Source organism: Pelobates fuscus, chromosome 9 (assembly GCF_036172605.1).
Source record: "Pelobates fuscus isolate aPelFus1 chromosome 9, aPelFus1.pri, whole genome shotgun sequence".
NCBI lineage: Eukaryota > Metazoa > Chordata > Amphibia > Anura > Pelobatidae > Pelobates > Pelobates fuscus.
Window position 1 is genome coordinate 127,184,140 of NC_086325.1, and position 23,733 is coordinate 127,207,872.

At 39.6% G+C, this 23,733-nt stretch overlaps 1 protein-coding gene across 1 annotated transcript in view; it reads left to right on the forward strand.

Moving 5' to 3' along the window:
• The window catches only part of ASTN2 (astrotactin 2), a 925,983-nt gene that overhangs the window by 812,647 nt on the left and 89,603 nt on the right, over positions 1–23,733 (forward strand). The window contains exon 18 of the mRNA XM_063432386.1: positions 1,556–1,697. Coding sequence (XP_063288456.1) covers positions 1,556–1,697 — 142 coding nt within the window. The remainder of the gene's footprint in view (positions 1–1,555; positions 1,698–23,733) is intronic.

A 23,733-nucleotide genomic window follows, 5' to 3' on the forward strand; every position in this document is an offset into this window, starting at 1 on the left:
GAGTCTACACCCCTCCACAGATTTCCCCCTCCTCTTTTTCCTTACTGCCGCAGCTACCCGGCACCTAAAAGAGGTAAACAGGCAAAGAAGACCCCCAGGAAAACTTCCACAGGTCCACCCCCCTTTTTCCTTACAGCCACAGCCACGTGGCTCCTAAAAGGGGTAAACAGGCAATAGAGGACCCCCAGGAAAACTTCCACAGGTCCACCCCCCTTTTTCCTTACAGCCACAGCCACGTGACTCCTAAAAGGGGTACACAGGCATTCACTCTACCCGGGCACTAAGCTAAAAACAAAACAAGGCAAACACACCCAGGCAACAGATAGTCAACATGCAGGTAAAATAGGTATTAACAAATAAGGTATAGGTTCTCTGGGCAAGATATTACCTGTCTTTGATGTCCTCTTGGCAGCCAATCACAGACACTGGGACAGGTAAATCACAGGGAAAAGGAACATACCGGCCAGGCCAGGTGCTGCAGCAAACTTTACCGTGTATTCAGAGGTGATCAGTCTCCTTCCTTCCCCCAGGATTCATCCACCCAGCGTCTTCTTGGACGGCTGCCAGATAGGTCATAACCCAGAGCTCCACGTTGGATGCGCCAAATTGATATAGATTATTTTAAGCAAACAAATAAGTTTGAATGACTATCTGTTCCTGTCCAAATTTGAGATGATTAAATTGCGTATAAGCAGAAGTAAATTCACACTGACACACGGAGTTCAGGTTAAAAGAACTTCGAGAAAATGTAATGGCATCTGGTTAAAAAGCGGGCTCGCAGACCCTTATAAGAGCAATATTACATCATCATAGAATATCAAGATAACAACAAATAAACATCATTAATTGGATTAGGTGTTAAGTGGTTAAGTCAATATCCTCCCATCAATATTATTAATTGGTTTAGCTGTTAAGTGGCTAGTTGGGCATCCTCCCATCATGGGATGTCGTCATCTTTGACATGGGAGTGGACATAAGATACAAGCGCCATTGTTGTTTAGCACGAGGCTCGCTCGATGGGAGGGGGGATCTGGCAGCCAGCCATTTTGAGTACTTGGCACCATTGAGCTTCAAGGTTAGTTTCTCAGGCTTAGTGAATACACATTTCATTAGTACAGTTCTCATGATCTAACTATGGCATACAATGTTTCATATTACAGGAACTTGACAATTCCGGTGTTACTCATATCCTTCTAGAAAATACATTTTCTTTCTAATATTCTAAATGCTGTTAGGAAAATCTGTCATATAATGAAGTTAATGGAGTTAATGGGAAATTTAATAAGGGTTTTAATAATTCTATAACAGTATATATTTAATTGACTCTAAGAGTCAGCCATGGAAGCAGTATTTATAAAATTCATTGGATTAACAGCAATAATCATATATTTGTATAATTAATTAGTTAAACACAATCAATTGTGAGCAATCCAGATATATAGGAGGAAGAGGGTCTTACAATTAAAATGCCATACACATCACAATTTACCTGTGTTTTACTCATTTACTCTATTTTCTGATACATCTTGATGTATTTACTTTTGTACTTTACCAGGAGAGTCCCTGAGTCTGGCAGATGATTTATTATCTGGTTTAGGAACAAGTTGCATTGCAGCTGGAAGAACCCACTTGGAGACCACAGACAAAAGTCTGTACTCTGTTATTTTCAAATGTCTGGAAGCTGACAGTCTATACAAGTAAGATGTGACTAATTCAAAGTACCTATCAATTGTTTCAATAATATGTTGCACTGTTTATCGCTCATAGATGTATATTGGATATAGGTAGTGTGTCATAAAATTTTATAATCACATAATTTCACTCACCAAAAGTATGTATAGATGTATATTTTTTCATTCGATTTGCAAAAAAAAAAAAAAATGTAATCCATAAAATCTCACTCATCTTAATTGATACTACATGGTAACCAGCCTGCAGATGAACACATGTCTCAGCCAGCAACCAATTCCACTTAATTTAATGTCTGCAAATGTGATGAAAATGTTAGCACCCCACTCTTTATAGAACAGCAAATTTAGTTTCAATCGATTATACCATTCCTACAGTCAGTGAATTGTGGGAGAGAATGAGCTTTCCCAGCTGTTAGTGTTGTGTGTGCATTCTAGAAATTGGTTACATAGTTACATAGCTGTAAAGAGACTTGCGTCCATCAAGTTCAGCCTTCCTTACATATGTTTTTGCTGTTGATCCAAAAGAAGGCAAAAAAACAAGTCTGAAGCGCTTCCAATTTGGCCAAAAACTAGGAAAAAATTCCTTCTTGACCCCAAAATAGCAGTCAGATGTCTCCTTGGATCAAGCAGCTATTACCCTACTAATAAGAAATTATATCTCTGTATGTTATGTTTTTGTAAGTATTTATCCAATTGCAGTTTAAACATCTGTAATGACTCTGACAAAGCCACCTCTTCAGGCAGAGAATTCCATATCATTATTGCTCTTACTGTAAAAAAAAAACCTTTTCTTTGCCTTCAATTAAATCTCCTTTCTTCCAGCCTAAATATGTGACCTTGTGTCCTATGTATAGCCCTGTTTATGAATAGATTTCCAGATAAAGGTTTGTACTGGCCCCGAATATATTTGTATAAAGTTATCATATCCCTTCTCATGCGCCGTTTTTCCAAACTAAACAGATTAATTTTTTTTAATCTTTCTTCATAACTAAAATGCTCCATTCCTTTTTAGCAATTGTGTAGCTCGTCTCTGGACTTTTGCTAGTGCCATGATATCTTTCTTTAGAACAGGCGTCCAAAATTGCACAGCATATTCAAGGTGTGGTCTTACCAGTGATTTTTAAAGAGGCAAAATTATATTTTCATCTCGTGAATTTATGCCCCTATTTATACATGACAAAACCTTACTGGCCTTAGCAATGGCAGATTGACATTGCATATTGCTGCCTAATTTGTTGTCTATAACAATTCCCAAATCTTTCTTGTGTGTGGTTATCCCTAATTCACTACCATTTAGTGTGTAAGTTGCTTGTGCATTCTTAACCCCGAAGTGCGTAACTTTGCAATTTCCTATGTTAAATTTTATCTGCCATTTTAGTGCCCAGTCCCCCAATCTATCCAAATCCCTCTGCAGCAAAGCAATATCCTGCTCACATTTTATTACTTTACAAAGTTTTGTGTCATCTGCAAGCACTGATACATGGCTTTTAATGCCTATTTCAAGATCATTTATAAATATGTTAAAAAGAAGTGGTCCCAAAACAGAACCCTGAGGGACACCACTTACCACTTTTGTCCAGCCTGAACATTTACCATTAATGACAACTCGTTGTGCTCTATCCTTAAGCCAATGTTCTACCCAAGAACAAGAATATTCATCTAGACTAATTTATTTTAGTTTGAAGACTAACCTATTCTGAGAAACCGTATCAAATGCCTTGGCAAAATCCAAGTAGATCAAATCCACTGCAACACTCTGATCTATACTTCTACTTACTTCTTCGTAAAATGCAATTAGGTTAGTTTGACATGACCTATGTTTCATAAAACCATGCTGATTATTGCTAATAAAGTTCTTCCCAATGAATTCCTGAATAATATCCCTTAATAGCTGTTCAAATATTTTCCCAGTTACAGAAGTAATTGCATTTTTGTTTTAGATTATTTTATTTTAGACCGGCCCGGTAAATCAGTTTTTCCTTTTTCTTGTTAGGTTAGACTGCATTTGGTTTGCAAAATGCAGCAAAATAATAATAATAATAATAGCATATACAAAAACAATGTATCCAAAAAAAACCACAAAAAACTAAATTAGGTAAAAGACAAAAATAAAATAAAAAAAAATTAGTAAAAAAATAAGATAAGCCTTACACTGAGGTCAAACAAACAACCGGGCACGTTCAGTATATTGCAATATGTTGATATTGTTGAAAGTATGCATGTACAAACGACACAGGAATATAGGTCGTAAAATAGATAGAGAGCAAGACAGCGATACATAATGTGTGTCCTCTCCCTATCTTGACCTAAGGACACCGACATCTATGTCTCGGTCCAGGGTTAGAGCCATGGATAGGGACAGTCCCCTATGACATGACATACTCAATAGATGGTACTATCCACCACTTCACCCCCAGTGGTCCGAGCCAGGCCACTAAGACGTATGTGGTGTATGTCACTCACTCAAATTGCCTACCGTATACTGTCATGGTTCTTAGGCAACTGTATATAAGTTTTTTCTGTTGTTTTGCTCTTAAGTTCATCTATCTTAATGTTTTCTTATTTGTCTTGTGTGAGGGAATCACGGTGCTTACACACAGGAGGACCTATACCCAGAGCCCCGATGGCATGGGAAACGACAGGGGAACTAAGATAACAGAGGATGGACCGATGCTTAGATTTACTGGACAGCTTAGTAGGTTGTATGTAATACAATGGTGCTTACTTTTCTATCATTGAACACTAAAGGACTCAACTTCCCGAATAAAAGGAAGCTGGCACTAGCAGAAGCAAAAAGGGCAAAAGCCCAAATCTTATTTTTTCAGGAAACCCATTTCCAATGGGGTAAGAGACCTTAATTAAATTCCCCCCTTTACCCTTTAGACTTCCACTCCTGCTTCTCTAAGAAAAAAGGGGTGTATTAATCCTTATCGGGAAAGATGTGGCATTCGAACTAGTAAAAAAACGTACAGACAAACAGGGGAGGTACTTAACCCCTTAAGGACACATGACGTGTGTCACACGTCATGATTCCCTTTTATTCCAGAAGTTTGGTCCTTAAGGGGTTAAAGGACCACTATAGTGCCAGGAAAACATACTCATTTTCCTGGCACTATAGTGCCCTGAGGGTGCCCCCACCCTCAGGGACCCCCTCCCGCCGGGCTCTGGGATGAGGAAAGGGTTAAAACTTACCTTTATTCCAGCGCCGGGCTTTCCTCCTCCTCTCCGCCTCCGATCCTCCCTTTCAGCTGAATGCGCATGTGCGGCAAGAGCTGCGCGCGCATTCGGCCGGTCTCATAGGAAAGCATTTACAATTTACAATGCTTTCCTATGGACGCTTGCATGCTCTCACTGTGATTTTCACAGTGAGAATTACTCAAGCGCCTCTAGCGGCGGTCAGTGAGACAGCCACTAGAGGATTTGGAGGCTGGATTAACCCTATTTCTCTGAAACTGCTATGTTTATATAAAAAAGCGTTAATCCTAGAAGGACCTCACACCCAAACCACTTAATTAAGCTGAAGTGGTCTGGGTGCCTAGAGTGGTCCTTTAATTACACAATGCATATTGATAATGCCCCATACACTTTAATTAACTTATACGTCCCTCATACAGAACAGGCAGCATTTCTCACTAATATAACTCACTGGACGAATGCAGACTAGGGGAAGTAGTGATAGGAGGAGACACGAACTTCATTCTAGACACTCAACTTAATGCATCCTCCTCAGACACAGTGACGGCTTCTACTGAGGCAGGCAGGAAAACAGCCACAGGGTACCTTAATCAACTCCTTCTAGAGCAGAATTTCATAGACCCATGGAGGGTGACACACCCACAAGAAAAGGATTTTACGGTTCACTCCTTGGCACATAACTCGTACTCCCGAATAGACCGCTTTTTAATACCCACCTCCCTGATCAGCAACATCATCAACACATCTTATAACGTGGTCGGACCATGCACCGATCATACTCCAGCTGAGTGAACAATTTCCTTCTAAGGGGAGAGGAACTTGGCGGCTTAATGAAAATTTGCTTACCAACCCCCAGGTATTGGAGGATCTCCATAAAGAACTGGAGGTTTATTTTCTGACCAATTCCCGACCAGACACGCCCATAGAAAATACATGGTTAGCCCATAAGGCATACATAAGGGGAGTACTACTTAAGCACGCTAGTAGGGCCAAAGCCCACATATAGCCAAATATATAAACATCACTAGCCTCCTCACGACACTGAATACACTTAGTAAACAAACACCCTCAGGGATGCACCTCAAAGAGATTAAAGACCTACAAACACAATTACAAGAACTGGAAGTGGCTAGAACTAACTTTTTCCTAAGGCGACTTACAGCAAAATTTTACGAGCAGGGCAACAGAGCAGGCAAAGTACTAGCATCCAGACTTAATTAAAGGAAGTCTAGCGACTAAAATAGCATACATTCATAACCCCCTGGGTCAGAAAATTGTAAACCCTGATAAAATAGTACAGGAATTTGCCCAGTTTTACCACACACTCTATATTCTCAAGGAAGACGACCTGACATCCCAACCGACACAAGAGCAGATAAACAAGTTTCTAGGAACCATCCAGCTACCCTCGCTGCCCACTGATAGGATCCCCGACCTCACTAAACTAATCTCAGCTGAGGAAGTTATGCAAATAATTAAAGCATTACCTAATGGACTTTCTTCCATCTACTATAAAACCTTCCAACCTGCTCTTACCCCACATTTAGTATCTCTGTTTAACCAAGGTTTTTACGCAGGGTAAATTGCCAGGCGAAATGCTGCGTGCCCACATTGTCACATTACCTAAACTGGGCAAAAAGCCTACAGCATGTGCCAACTTCCATCCGATATCCCTCTTAAATATAGACACCAAACTATACGCAAAAATCCTAGCGACTAGACTCAATCATTTACTCCCCACTCTTATCCACTATAACCAATCAGGCTTTGTCAAGGGCAGGCAGAGCTCGGATGATTCCAGACTCCTTCTGAATGTCTTGGAGGGTCTCAACACTAACAAACTGAGGGGATTACTACTATCACTGGACGCGGAAAAGGCCTCTGATAGGCTCAATTGGCTATACTTGAAATCTGCACTAGAAAAATTTGGCTTTCCTTCCGCATTCATAACAGCGATTATGGCTCTGTACACCTCCCCAGAAGCTAGCGTCACCAGTGCGGGGTTCATTTCCCCACTCTTCCCAATCTCGAATGGAATGAGACAGGGATGTCCATTGTCCCCTCTGCTTTTTATTCTCTGTCTAGAACCTTTAGCTCAGATCATTAGGCAGAACCCAAACATTCACGGAGTCACTGCCGGCGAACATCAATATAAACTATCATTGTTCGCCGACGACATATTGCTAACACTGACAAAACCAGAGGTATCAATCCCAAACCTCATGCCCATCCTACAAACTTTTGGCTCTATTTTGTATTACAAACTTGTGACGGTACGATCCTTTACTCTGTCAAGCATTCCCTTCTTCCCATAAAATAAAATCGCCAAGTAATCCACAGAGTAATAAAACGCTGGTATTGCCGAATAATCCACACATGAGCCAAGGCTTAATGCTGGAACAAGTCTGATTTACTGAGAAACAGGGCACACAATTTATACATTACATAACTCCTCCTCTGGGCCAGGCTAGATAATTGGGTTTGAGCACTTATCAAACTCAATTATCTAGTGGCCAGAAAAGTTAACATTTTTCACAATTATTAGAAACATACTTTATACATAACATATCAATATAAAATGGTAGCTGGGTAGCTGAGGGTGATGTGAGCAACATATCCAAATTTTGTGATAATCCGGTAGTTTTGGAGTTATACCATGTGGAAGTTTGACCGGCTCGCCACGAGGTTGTAGCCGACTCAGAGTTCCATGAAATCAGTGGTGCGAGCCAGTCTCCGTTCGGACAAAAATTTTACGAAAACCCTATAGATATAATGTAGCTGGTTACATGAGAGTGCTCCCCTCGTTTGGTAGATTGAAACTCCCGAACGCCATTTGTGTTCAATTTGTGTAAATGGGTCAGACGGGACTTCCATGGGGGACCAGGGATTGCTGGAGAGCCATGCTAAAAATTAGTTCCAGGCACTCGATGCCTAAGTCCCAATGGCCGGCCGTTCGGGAGTTTAAGATGGCCATGTGTTTGTGTCCCGAAATGGCGGCCACCCAGGAGCACTCAATTAGCTTGTGGTTTTGTGCAATAACACAGGATTCTATGTTCTAATTGCTACCCAGGGTGGTCCTCGTTCGGTAAAATAGCTATTTTACCGAACACGGGAATTTGACGAATAGAAAGTAACGAATAAACTAGTAGTAAAGGTAATAAATCCAACGAACAAAGTAGCAGGGAGGGAAAGTACAGAATGCATGATTCTTCACAATGGCCCCCCTTTTACTCCCTGCTCCGGCAGACGTGGCTGGATCTTTCCGGGTCCAGTAAGGCTGACGGGTCTCCTAGCCATTAGTCCAAGAGTAAGTCTGTTTGGCGGGATAGCCCTGTTTGCCCAGCCGATAGTGTATGGTGAAGTCGTAGAGTTGAAGGGCAAGACTCCACCGGAGCAAGCGGGCATTGTCACCAGAGACTTAGTTGAGCCAAAATAGAGGATTGTGGTCTGTGATCAAGGTGAAGGCACGGCCATACAGGTACGGAGTCAGTTTCTTGAGAGCCCAGACCAGGGCTCTAGTTCTGTGAGAGAAATGATGATACACGTTATTTGTCTGGTAATCTTTAGAGTCCCTGTCAAACTTTTGGTGTTTATGTATTTTTAAAGAGTGTTGAAACTTCTCCAGATTGTTTTTGAGTCTGGTCTCAAGTTGTACGAACTCTGGGTCAGTTTGAAATTGCTGTACTTTTATGATTTTAATTAGAATATCCATAAAACGCTTTGAGCATGAGCCAGTGGCAGATTCCCATTCCCTGGTCAGTTCTGCATTGTCTGTATACGAAGAAGACGTTTACATTTTTTTACATTTTAATACTCTCTGACCTCCAAGAGTTAATCGGACGCCAGATGCAGATAGAATCTATTGCTTATACTTACCTTTGGCGTACCTGTGCAGCCTCCATCTCTCTGACGTCATAAGACTGGGCGTAGCTGAATGACGCATTGCTTTGGAGGCGTCTCTCATCCCTTTAAAAGACCGGGCGGGCACCCGGCATGGAAACACTTTTGAAAAAGGCGCCCTAGAGCGCTGAAACGCGTGTCAAGTTAGAAGGTTTGTTTTTTTTTTAACTAGGCTAGGTCTCTGATGCAGCCTTATACTCTCATGCTGATTTAGGTACAGTTTTAGCTAGCGCATTTGACTACAGCTTTAGAGATTACAGCTTTAGGATCGGCTACATCTCTCTTAACAACCTCTTGGATAGGAAGGTTATCACTTTACTTTTATTTTTTTTGTTTAATTTCTTTTTATTGGAAATTTTGGATATGACAGAAAAGAAACAGTATTGTTATCATCATAGTCATCCAGACATTTAACATCGATATGAAAGCTTTTCAATCATACATTTAACAGAAAATTCAATTTTAACCAATTTTAACCATATATCGTCCAGATAGTGTGTGAGGAGGAAAGGGGGGGAAAGGAGCATGATGGAAGGTGAGTAACATGGAGGTGGGAGGGGGGCGTGATAGGTTGTGTAAAGGAGGGAATGAATGGAATACAATAGAATAGAATAAGACATTGTTCTGCTGACCATATTTGTACAGATTACAATATTATACAGTTTTTTTTTTTTTTACTAATTTTATACAATGGGGTATCAACGACTCTTGCTGATAGATAATTTGAGTACATTCCTCATTCCTTTGTAAAGATTCTCGTGACCAATTGGTTTGTCTAGTTTGAATTTAATTAATTTACTGCCCGTAACCCTAGGAGTACTATGTATCTGCCATCCCCTGTTTGTTGTAACTCATGTGAGTGAGCCATGGTTTCCATATTTCGACATACTGTGTTGTCTTCCCCAAAGAGGACCATCTGAGCTCATCTTATACTCTAAGGTGTTCTACCCTAGTGACCCATTCCTTATATCCTATTTGTTTAATATTTTTCCAATTAGCCGCTATTACCAACTTAGCAGCCGACAACATAAATATTAGGAGTGAATTTTTTTATTTCTGAAAAGGGATATCTATGATGAGGAGCAGCATGATGTTTATTTCATATGGGAATGTAAGTCCTAAGATCTCTCTTGTGTTTAAGTTAATCATGTCCCAGAAAGGTCTTAAATGGCTGCAATGCCACCACGTGTCCCAAATCTCAATTTTCTGTCCCACATCGCCAGCATATTGATGACTCTGCGGGGTGGAATCTATGTATGTCTTGTGGTGTTCAGTACCATGTTGATATGATTTTATAATTGGATTCCTGGAGAGAAATACTAGGGTGTACATAGAATATCCTTTGAAAAATTTGTTCCCACTCCCTTTCGCTTAGTTTACAATTTATATATTGGTCCCATTTACGCGTATACCATGGGAGACCTGAGTATTTGTGAGCCTGTAGGAGGTCTAAACATGTAGATATTGCCTTTTTTGGTGGTGTAGTGCACATACATAGTCATTCGAATTTGGTAGTTTCTCTAAGAGGGCCCTTAGGAATTTCCAATGATTTTAAAAAATTAGACATTTGGAAGAACAGAAAATTCTGAGTTAAGGTGTGTGTGTTTGATTGTGTTATGTCTGCCAGTGATGTCTGTCCCTGTGTAGACCACACACTGTCTAGCGGAATATATGGAGTGTTTTCCATCTGGATATGAATAGGGAGTGACATACCTCTATTTCCTATCGGGAACTTTAAATTATGAGATATGGGATACCGTGGTGATATTCCTGAAAATATATTAGGGAGATGGATTATTTTTTTCCACACCCATATTGTAGCCTCGAGAGTGTGATGGTTTGGGGTAGGGTAGTCCCTAGATCCTGTATACGTCCATGGTAGGGCTTCCAGTGGTGTATGGGATATTGTTTGTTCTATGGCTATCCATCTTTTATTTGGAGAATGGCATGACCAATCTATTATTCTCATCATGTGGATGGAGTAGTAATAGTGCAAGATATCTGGCATTCCCACCCCTCCTTTATGTTTGGGTCTAGTGAGAATATGGTATGCAATGTGGGGTCTCTTCTCTGCCCATATGTATCTGGTAAAGAGTATTTTAATCATATTAAAGAACTTTTGTGGTATTTGTAAAGGGATTGTGTTCATCAGATAAAGGATGTGAGGCAGGATGTTCATAATAATAACATTCACTCTTCCCAACCATCGAAAGTGTGGCTTATTCCACCTCATTAGGTCATTTTGAATCTTATTCAAAATCTGTGGGAAATTTGCTTGATATGTGTCTGCTAATATATTAGTGATATTGATACCCAAGTATTTAATTGATTTATTATTCCAGTGGAATTGGTAGTCAACACAAAGGCGTTTTCCCATATTTTCGTTTATGCGGAGGCTGAGTGCCTCACATTTTGTGGCGTTAATTTTAAAGTTTGAGTAGGTACTATATTCAGTTAAGACTTCCATTAATGGTCTTAAGGATTGAAGGGGGTTGTAATAGTGAAGATTAGGTCATCAGCGAAAGCTGACACTTTATATTGCTGTGACCCTATCTCAATACCCTCTATGTCTTCAGCCATTCGGACTGCTTGGAGAAGTGGTTCCAGGGTCAATATGAACAGTAAGGGTGACAGAGGACACCCCTATCTAGTAACCGTTTGTTATTGACAGTGGTTCTGAGAGCATGGCATTTACTTTTATTCGGGCTGTAGGGTTGGAGTATATGGCGCTTATTAATGCCATCCAGTTAGGCCCGAAGCCCAGAGTCTCAAGAGTCAGTTGAAGGAATGGCCAGTCCACCCTGTCGAACGCTTTCTCAGCGTCTATTGCTAACAGGATGGACGGTATTCCTCCACCCTCTACCCAGTGGACCAAATCCAAAACCTTAATAGTGTTATCTCTCGCTTCCCTGGCCAGGACAAAACCTGCTTGGTCTGGGTGTATTAGGTCGTTTAGTAAAGGCCGAAGTCTCATTGCCATCATTTTAGTTAATATCTTAATGTCAACATTAAAGGACCACTCTAGGCACCCAGACCACTTCAGCTTAATGAAGTGGTCTGGGTGCCAGGTCCAGCTAGCTTTTACCCTTTTTTTTATAAACATAGCAGTTTCAGAGAAACTGCTATGTTTATTCTGAGGGTTAAGCCAGCCTCCAGAGCCTCTAGTGGCTGTCTCACTGACAGCCGCTAGAGGCGCATGCGTGCTTCTCACTGTGAAAATCACAGTGAGAGCACGCAAGCGTCCATAGGAAAGCATTATGAATGCTTTCCTATGCGACCAGCTGAATGCGAGCGCGGCTCCTGCCGCGCATGCGCATTCAGCCGATGACGTCGCGAGGAAGAAGAGGAGGAGGAGTAGAGCTCCCCGCCCGGCGCTGGAGAAAGAGGTAAGTTTAACCCCTTCCTCCCCCCAGAGCCCGGCGGGAGTGGGTCCCTGAGGGTGGGGGGCACCCTCAGGGCACTCTAGTGCCAGGAAAACGAGTATGTTTTCCTGGCACTAGAGTGGTCCTTTAATCAAGGAAATGGGTCTATAACTGCCACATACTTCTAATTTTTTTCTGCTTTTGGTAGAACGGTTTTAATGGCTTCTAGACTAGATTGTGGTAATATAGTGTTTTGGGCTAAGGAATTCAGGGTCTCCAAAAGGTCTGGAGAAAGATCTTTAATGTAGTTTTTATAATATGCCACTGAGAACCCATCTGAGCCTGGGGCTTTATTATGGGGGGTAGATCTTATGGCCAGTTGTAACTCCTCTATCATGAAGGGTAAATCTAGCGATTTAGTTTTGATAAGGGATAGCTTCCTACGGGTATGTTTCTCCAAGTACTGTTGCATATTTTCTCTGTCTGGAGGGTCGTGATGAAGGTTGTATAAAGATTGTTAGAATTTGCGGAATTCCTCCGCAATATCCTCCACTGTGTGTGTCATAGAGCCATTTGCCCTTCCTATTTTGGTCAAGGAGCTTCCCACACCTATCACCCTGTGTATAGTACTTTTGTTTGGACCATAGTAGTGCTTTTTTAGTAGTGTCGTTTAGCAGTATTTTTAGGTCCGCTCTAAGAGACGTTAGTTTAACAAAATCTTCCCCTGAAAGGGAAGCTTTGTGTGTTTCCTCTAAGTTTTTGATATCTTGAATATGTTTCTTCCTAGTTTTGGATTTCTCCCTTTTCATGAGGGCTCCCCATTTTATTAATTCCCCCCGAATAACACATTTATGTGCTTCCCACTGAATAGTGGGTGAGGTGTCCGGAGTTTTGTTAATATCAAAGTATTGGTTGATGGAGGTTTTTATTTATTTTCTTATTGAATTATTCAGCAGTAAATGGGGGTTGATCTTCCATTGGTATTTGGTTTTAGGTATTGTTGGTATGGACACCCACAAAGAGACGGGGGGGCATGGTCTGACCATGTGATACTACCTATGGTAGCTTTGCGTATGAGGGTTAGGTCCTTATGCGTGGTGAGGAACATGTCTATTCTGGTGTATGTATGATTTGGGTTGGAATAGAACGTAAAATCTTTCTTATTGGGATTAAGTACTTTCTTATTGGGATTAAGTACTCTCCAGCAGCTGATTTTCATGCAATATTTTTCGCATCTGTGATCTTGCCGAGGCTAGATGTGCTGGGCATTTTGCTATTGGGCATCTAGTGACAGATTAAAATCCCCTCCTATAATAAGAATGCCTTCAGCTACTTTCTTGAGTTTAGTTAATATGTGTCTCAGCGTGGTGCATTGATGTGTGTCCGTCAGGTATAGATTCACTAGCGTGACTGGAGAATTACCTATGCGGCCTATCAAGATTATGTACCATCCTGATTCGTCAGATATCTGCTGCGTATAAGTGAAAGGGACCTGTGTTCCTATCAATATGGCCACACCCCTCAATTTATTCAGGTTGTAATTATTATAGAAACTCGTAGGGAATTGTTTATGTCTTAATTGTAATAACAAAGGGCATATTAAGCAAGCGAAAAAACTAAATAATATCTGTAAGCAGTACAATTTATATGATATATGGAGATTACTGCATCCCTGTATAAAAGATTTTTCCCACTTATCGGGTGTATATGGCACCTATTCCCGGATTGATTTCTGTCTAACAAGTGCTAATACAATTCCGCTTTTTAATAACATTAATCTTAAGGAAAATACATGGTCAGACCACAGTTATGTCTTATTTGACCTTGGCAATTCTCCCCCTTTCCTCCGTAACACTTGGAGACTGAATTATGCCATTTTAAAGGACTCAAATAATAGGGAGGATCTGACCAAATTATTGGAGTATTTTTGGACAGAAAATAACCCGGGAGATACTTCCCCTTTAATAAATTGGTGTACTCATAAATCCGTAATGAGGGGCTATATAATCAAAATTGACCATCTCCTAAAGAAAAAGAAGGGTACAAAATTGCCTGACTTATATATTGAATTTTATTCATGTTCTAAAATGAATAAACTACAATCTTCTCCGGAGCTGAGAACTCATTTAAAAGTTCTACAAACCCAAATAAATTTAAAAGAAGAGGAAAAAAATAAACTAAATATAAATAAACTTAAATTAAATCATTATATCTCGGGCAATAGAGCGAGTAAAAGTCTAACTAGGAGACTACGTAATCAATACGCTAAAAACAGGGTAGAGAAATTGGTGGTTGACCAAACTGTATACTCCACTCCATCTGAGATCAGACAAATGTTTAACCAGTTTTATCAGAATTTGTATAATTTAAGGCTGTCCCCAGAAACCAAGGATATCAAGGAATACTTATCAAATTCCCAAATTCCGACAGTTTCTTCCCAGGATCTGACCAATTTGAATAAAAATATTTCTCGAGAAGAGGTGCAATTTCAAATTGATAGATTAGCGATAAATAAAACTCCTGGCCCTGATGGCTTTACAAATTTATATTATAAATATATGAAATCTTACCTAGTAAAACCACTTACTGAAATGTTCAATCAAGTTGTAGAAAATGAGGACATACTAAAGGAATTATTACAATCAAATATTGTCCCAATTTTAAAACCTGTAAAAGAGAGTACGGATCCTAGAACCTATAGACCAATTGCACTAATTAATGTCGATATGAAAATATATTCCGCCATTTTTGCTGAGAGACTGAAGTCTGTTATTACTAAATTGATTCATCCAGACCAAATAGGGTTCATCCCTGGAAGATGGGCATCAAACAACACTCGAAAGCTCATTCATATTATTGGTCTAGCTCAAGTTCATAAGGAGCCCCTCCTGGCCCTGTCTCTAGACGCAGAAAAAGCGTTTGACAGGGTCGGGTGGGACTATTTAAGAGAACTCCTTAAGGCATACGGCTTTAAAGGCTGGATATATAAAGCAATTATGGTATTATACTCTTCTCCTTCCGCTAGAACCGTAGGTCCTAATATTGTCTCGACTTGTTTCGATCTCAAAAACGGAACAAGACAGGGGTGCCCCTTGTCACCACTACTCTATATTTTATCTCTTGAGCCTCTCGCGATTAATATTAGAAACAACCACTTGATAAAAGGGGTCCCTACGAAAATACAGGATATAAAGATTGCATTATATGCTGATGACGCTCTGGTTATTCTTACATCTCCGGAGGACTCATTGGCCGCATTAATGAAGGAAATTGATAATTTCTCTAATATCTCTAATTTCAAGTTAAATGTATCAAAATCTGCTGCCTTAACCATTAATTTATCACTGACACAGGTCGAAAGGCTATCCCAAAAATATCAATTTATTTGGACTGACACAGAAATTAATTATTTGGGTCTTAGTTTCCCTGCTAACCCCTCCCACATAGTGGAAAGGAATGTTATGCATTTAATGAAAGATATGAATAAAAATTTGCAAAAATTGAAAAACTTAGAAACTCTATGGACAGGCAGAATTAATATTATCAATTCCTATATTCTACCAAAATGGACGTACCTGTTCTCAATGGTCCCTCTCAAAATCCCTAAGACCTGGCTATTAATGATCCAATCTAACATCAATAAATTCATCTGGAAAAATAAAAAGCCTAGAATAAGTCAAAAAACATCTCTAAAAAACTGTCTCAGGGCGGGCTAAACTTTCCAAGTATTATTAATCTTTATTATGCAAACAATATACGACATATATATATTTTACAAGAACCAAATTTCTTCTCTGAACCATGGTATAATATGGAATCGGAAGCTCTCCACGCTTCTAGTCTCTATTCTTATATTTGGTCATATCCTGGGAAGCTCTCAAGGGATTTGCCCAACTGCTTAATGTCGTTGGCCCAGTCTTTGGAAATATGGGCGGAAATTAGGAACATTTTGGGCTTAACTAACTTAATTCCGAGAACATGTAAATTGAATATACTTGAAAGTAATATAGAAGATTTATCATTGAGATATTGGCCTAACAAAGACACACTAACTTTATCGGATATAATGCAGGGTGATAATATTATACCTTTTCAACAGATGGTGGACAGCTTCCATATACCATCTAAAGAATTGTTTACTTACCTCCGTATCAAACACTATATTCAGAAACACGTAGTCCAATATTCTTCTCCTTGGGCCAAAGAGTTGAAAACTATATTTTCATTTCAAACTGTACCCAAGATTATTTCGGTTGCTAATTCGCTTTTCAAAGATTTAGATACCTTTCCATACAAACTGGTTAAACTATGGGAAAAAGAACTCGATTTAACGATTTTACCAAATGACTGGTTTTCGTCTTTAATTCTTGTAAATAAATATGTCCATGGTTTAAACCTGACAGAGTGCCACTTCAAGTTACTTTATAGATGGTATTATACTCCAACTAGGTTGGCCAAAATGTATACTTCTCAAGACCCCACTTGTTGGAGATGTGGCACCTACTCAGGTACATATACTCATATATGGTGGTGTTGTCCAGCACTTAAACCATTATGGGCCTGGACTTTTAACATTGTATCCGAAATATCTATGAATGAGGCATCATTCAAGGATACAAATAGAAATCCAGCCTCGGCCCTCCTTCACCTGAACTGGCCCTTTAAATTAAGCAAACATATCTGCTTAGCTATTCATTGTTTTATTGCAGCTAACATCATCATAGCAAGACAGTGGAAATCCTCTGCCCCTTTCAGAAGATTTCCCTAATTAATCAACTCAAATTCCAACTAACAATGGAAAATGAAATTATTAAAAGTCAGTCAGTGATCTCAAAAAAAAAAAAAGATTGGTATACAAATTGGCTAAAAAACTGTTGCCTACTCTATGGTAACTCATAAACCCTTTAGGTGAAGGGGATATGGATGTTGCAACTTTAATTGGTCAGTAGAATTTACCCCATGGTCAACAAGTTTCTAAATCTCTGTTTATCCTCAGGGATATACTTCTAATTACATCCTCATAGACTCTTGTCTAAGTTTTATAAATGATTTCCTGTGTTTTTTTTTTGTTTGTTTGTTTTTTTCTCTCTCTTTCTTTCTCTCTAATAAGGATGTTTGATTGTTATATCCTAATTAATTTAATCTTTCCTTATATAATATGACTTATTTATGTCAATTGGATGTATTTTGTATGATTGTGTGTATGTATTTGTTGTTTATGAATTGTCTTGTAATATTAAAACAAAATTTATGAATAAAAAGTATTGGAAAAAAAAAAAAAAACATCTCTTGGTTTGTCCTGTGGGATTCCCTTTGGCCGCAAGGCTCTATGGGCCCGGTCAAATAAAATTGGTGTGTCCTCTGGCCTCTGCAGGATATTGTTGAAGAGTGCTTGTAATTTGCCTCTCAGGTCCTCGGAGGCTTCCCGTTCCTCTGGTAGGCCTCTCAGGCGTAAGTTATTTCGCTGGTTCCTATTATCCAGTTCCTCGATATTTCTGGCTATAGTGATATATTTTAAGTCCATGGTGTCTTGCCTCTCCTCTAATGCTTTAATCGCTGCTATGGAGCGCAAGTTTTCGTCTTCCAACTCGCTCACCCTCTGCCCCACGTGGTGTACATCTCTGGCAATATTAGAGATCTGCTCCTGCATTGATTCTTCCAGCCTCGCCAGCATTGATGCCAGGTCTGTCTTGGAAGGCATATTCTGTAATATTTCTTTGATCTCCATATCTCTGAAGGCTGATGATTGTGCGGAGGAAACTGGGCTGGGAGGAGGTGAGTCTAATTGCCAAGGTGCTGCCGCCATATTGCTGTCCTCTTCGTATGTCAAGGCTTTCACTTTTTCTCAAAAGTATTTATCTAGCTCACCCGATTTCTTGCTGGAACCTTGTTCTATATGTTCCTGGGTGACTAGGGATTTATTTTTATTCCCCATTGAGGTGTTTAAAGTAGGGTTTTTGGGTCTTTAGTTTGTAGGCGCCGGGAGCTCTCTCGCTATGCGACCGCTCACATAGAGTATCAGGACATGCCCCCCGCCCCCACTTTACTTTTATATGCATTAGTACCTATGTAGGCAGTTTTTCGTCTGGTAGCCATATCCTCTTAGTACTTATCTAAACAGCTTGATTGTGTGTTCCATTTGCACCCACAGTACCTATCTAGGCAGCTCATTCAGGTTTTGGCAACTATACCTTTAGTACCTATCTAGGTAGCTCACTGGGTTTGATTGCTACACTTATCTTACGACTATCTATGGAACTCAATGCCCTTTTTTTGAATGGGACCTGATTTTTTGGGGGGGGATTCCCTGCTTTTCGCTTTATTCGTTTCAGACTTTGATCTCATACTTTCCCTGATTTTTGCAGTCTGACAAACAGACTATATGCTGTAGGTGTGCCTATTATACTTTGAGTTTTTTAGGGTTACATATTGGGTCACTGCATGCATTAATACTGAGGAATATATCTAGTATCATCATATTGTAAGTGACTTTATCTTGTCCTCGCATGTATGGTAGCTACGGTTACCCTAGTAACCTACCCTCTAAATAGCATTACCTGTCACTAACAAATAGTAAGTAGGTTTGATTTATTTTTTTATGCTAAACCTTATACTAGTAAAATAGAAGGGAGAGACTATCTGAACTAAGTCCCATCTATCTATTATGAGTTGTACATACATAGGCTGTAGCGTCCTATTACGTTTTTGGAGTCCCTTACTATTTAGCTAAACTGTAAGCTATTGCCAGTTACTAACTCTTGACTTCATGCCCCCAATTAGATGCCACTTGGCTATTGTGTTGACTGTATAGGCCAATTTATCACTATTGACTTACATCCATTTACATATACACATGCAAGAGACTATTTAGGCTGCATCGAGCCTTTCCTTTTTAACTTCACTAGCACATTTGATTGTGTGTTCCAGTATTATTATTTTTTCACTCGTTTACTATTTTTTGTTTAGAGATATCCAAAGACATTATAAAATAGAACTTAATAAAGATATGTTTAAATTGGACGCCTGACCGGGGAGAAAGTATACCGGATACTTTAGCTTCCATGGAGGACCACACAAGCATACAAGGCAGCCCCGCTACCTCCCCCCCCCCCCCCCACAGCCGGTGGGGGTAATCCTGGCCTCGTGGAGACAGCACACTCCAGGGCGGGAATCCCCACGTGGAGACCACGTTGGTTACCTGTACAGGCTAAGGCTGCCAAAATGTGGCCCATCTGAAAGTTGCCATTGGAACAAGAGGACATTCACTACCCACGCTGGTCCGGTACTTATCATGAGCCTAACCGCTATGTTAATGTGGGCACCAGCAGGTGAGACCGTGGAGGCAGAGGACTGAATCAGAAGGGATACCTTATCCTCACCCCCACTTTTGGAATGCCTAACTGCACCCCTGAATGATCGGAGGTGGAGTAGCAGTGAAGAATACTCACCGTGGGGGGCCGATCTGGACGGCCTGGGCACTGCCGAGCGCCGGTTGGATCCTCCACGCTGATTGCCCGCCCGCTGAAGAAGTGAGTGCCCTAGCCTTTGGATATAAGGGGTCACCGGAGAGCCTGCCCCTGACGCCTGAGCCCCGTGGGGTGGGTTTGCGCAGTCCTTCGGGCGGGCCAGTGGCTCTCATCCAATCCTGCCCCACATGATAAACTAATCCATGATGTCGGGTTTGCTTTAATTTAATACCCTAGTAGGCAACACATGTTTCAGGTATAACCGCAAGCAATTCACTGTGTACTCTGCCTCTTTATACATTTTGTTTCTTTATAACTCACTGGTAAGACCACATATTGAATATGCTGTGCAATTTCGGGCACCTGTTGTAAAGAAGAATATTGTGGCACTAGAAAAAGTGCAGAGGCGGGCTACAAAATTAATAAAAGGAATGGAACATATCAGCTATGAAGAAAGGTTAAAAAATTGAAACCTATTTAGTTTAGAAAAACTTTGCCTGAGAGGGGATATGATAACATTATACAAATATATTTGGGGCCAATGCAAACCATTGTGTGGAAATCTATTCACAAACCGGACTTTACATAGGACACGGGGTCATGTGTTTAGACTGGAAGAAAGAAGATTTAGTCTAAGGCAAAGGAAAGGTGTTTTTTTTTACTGTAAGAACAATAAGGATGTGGAATTCTCTGCCTGAAGAAGTGGTTTTATCAGAGCCCATACAGATGTTCAAACAGCTACTAGATGCACACTTGTAAAAACTGAATATTCAAGGATATATTCAAGGATACAATCTTTCAATGTAAGGTAATAACTGCTTGATCCAAGGATAAATCTGACTGCCATTCTGGGGTCAAGAAGGAAGTTTTTTCCTAGTTTGTTGCAAAACTGGAAGTGCTTCAAACTCGTTTTTTTTTGCCTTCTTTTGGATCAACAGCAAAAAAAAAACAAATATGAGGAAGGCATGATTTCCTGTGTTTTTTTTTTGTTTGTTTGTTTTTTTGATGGGCGCAAGCCTCTTTTCAGCTATGTAACTATATACTGATACACACCTCTCATGTTAACCCAAAGTTTCTTATATCTGACTTAATACACTGCGCTGAGCCTTATTATTAGGATTTCCTTCCAAGCCTATATAGCTAGAACAGCGGTAGTGTCTAAGCACTGCAGCTAACGTGGGACGCAAACTTACCAAATCAAACACGAGGGGAGGGGAAGGAAAACATAAAAAAACACTGAATTTAGGAGAACATTGCAACTGAACGTTTTTCATTTTGTTTATATAGTTACATAGTTACATAGCTGAAAAGAGACTTGCGTCCATCAAGTTCAGCCTTCCTCACATATGTTTTTTGCTGTTGATCCAAAAGAAGGCAAAAAAAAACAGCTTGAAGCACTTCCAATTTTGCAACAAGCTAGGAAAAAAATCCCTTCTTGACCCCAGAATGGCAGTCAGATTTATCCTTGGATCAAGCAGTTATTACCCTACATTGAAAGATTATATCCTTGAATATTCAGTTTTTACAAGTGTGCATCTAGTAGCTGTTTGAACATCTGTATGGGCTCTGATAAAACCACTTCTTCAGGCAGAGAATTCCACATCCTTATTGTTCTTACAGTAAAAAAAAAAACACCTTTCCTTTGCCTTAGACTAAATCTTCTTTCTTCCAGTCTAAACACATGACCCCGTGTCCTATGTAAAGTCCGGTTTGTGAATAGATTTCCACACAATGGTTTGCATTGGCCCCAAATATATTTGTATAATGTTATCATATCCCCTCTCAGGCAAAGTTTTTCTAAACTAAATAGGTTTCAATTTTTTAACCTTTCTTCATAGCTGATATGTTCCATTCCTTTTATTAATTTTGTAGCCCGCCTCTGCACTTTTTCTAGTGCCATAATATCCTTCTTTAGAACAGGTGCCCCAAATTGCACAGCATATTCAATGTGTGGTCTTACCAGTGATTTATAAAGAGGCAAAATGATATTCACGTCCCGAGAATGAATGCCCTTTTTCATGCATGACAATACCCTACTGGCCTTGGCCACTGCTGATTGACATTGCACTTTGTTGCATAGTTTGTTGTCTATAACAATTCCCAAGTCCTTTTCGTGTGTTGTTATCCCTAAATCGCTTCCATTAAGGGTATACGTTGCTTGTGTATTCTTTACGCCGAAGTGCATAACTTCTTCTAACATTTTTCAACATTAAATTTCATCTGCCATTTGAGTGCCCAGTCCATATTGTATTATTTTACAAAGTTTTGTGTCATCTGCAAACACTGTCTGTCTTCAAGATCATTTATATACATGTTAAATAGAAGGGGTCCCAGAACAGACCCCTGAGGGACACCACTTGCCACCTCTGTCCAGCTTGAAAATTTACCATTAACGACAACTCTTTGTACTCCGTTTTTAAGCCAAGCATTTTCATCTAGACCGATTTCCTTGAGTTTGAACACTAATTTTCTGTGTGGAACTGTATCAAATGCCTTGGCAAAATCCAAATAGATCACATCCACTGCAACACCCTGATCTATACTTCTACTTACTTCTTCGTAGAATGCAATCAAGTTAGTTTGACACGACCTGTGCTTCATAAAACCGTGCTGATTTTTGGCTGATAACCATGTTCTTCTCAAGGAATTCTTGAATATTATCCCTTAATAACCTTTCAAATATTTTACCAGCCACAGAAGTTAAGCTCACAGGTCTATAATTTCCAGGCAAGGATTTTGAACCCTTTTTGAATATAGGAACCACATCTGCCTTCCTCCAATCCTCCGGAACACTTCCTGAAAGAAAAGAATCTTGAAAGATTAAAAACAGAGGTTCACTTATTTCTACACTTAGTTCCTTAAGTACACGTAGAGGGATACCGTCAGGCCCTGGAGCTTTGTTTATATTAACTTTCTTTAGTTGCTGCAGCACCTTGTCTTCAGTTAACCGATTACAATTATTCTGCACGTTTTTAGAAGCAATCATTTGCACATCTATTGCCATGGGTTCTTCCTTAATATATACAGAGGAGAAATAGTTATTTAAAATTCCTGCCTTTTCCTGGTCTTCATTGACTAACACCCCCATTTCAGTTTTTAGTGTACCTACACTTTCATTTTTTTTTTTTTTTTTAGAATTTATGTACTTAAAAAATGCTTTGGGGTTGGTTTTGCTCTCTTTAGCTATAATTTTTTCATTTTGAAGTTTAGCAAATCTAATTGCCTTTTTGCACGCATTATTTACTTCCTTATATCTTTTATAAGATGCATCTGATTTGTCCGATTTAAATGCTTTAAATGCCCTTTTCTTATTTTTAATCTCTTGTTTTACTTTTCTACTAAGCCACATTGGTTTTAATTTGTTTCTTTTATATTTATTTCCCAATGGTACATACTGAGAAATGTACCTTTCTAATATTTGTTGGAAGATGATCCATTTATCTTCAGTGTTCTTTTCACTAAAGAGTTTATGCCAGTCAATATATTGTAAAGCTTCCCTTAACTTATTGAAATTGGCCTTTTTAAAATTATATGTTTTAGTATACCCCATGTGCTTTTGTTTTTTTGAGTTTATTTCAAAGGACACTATATTGTGATCACTATTTCCCAAGTGCTCACCTACTTGAATGTTGGTCAAAAGATCAACGTTGTTTGTTAAAACCAGGTCCAGACAAGCGTCCATTCTAGTTGGTGCTTGTACTAGTTGTGACATGAAGGTGTCATTTAACAAGTTTAAACAACTAATTCCCTTTGCTGAGCTACTAGTCCCTCTGTCCCAATTTATGTCCGGGTAATTAAAATCTCCAATAATTAAAGTTTTACCCAGATTTGCAGCTTTCTCAATTTGCTCAAACAGCTGTTGTTCCTCGTCAATATTAACATTAGGTGGTTTATAACATATCCCAACCAATAGTTGGTTTCCCTTCTTTTCCCCCAAGCAGATATTTACCCATAAAGCCTCCACATTTTCCTCATCGCATTCCATTTGCTTAAGATTTGGCTTTAAATCATGGTTGACATACAAACATACCCCACCACCCTTCTTGTTTTTCCTATCCTTCCTAAATAACATGTACCTATGTACATGTATTTAACCCCTTAAGGACCAAACTTCTGGAA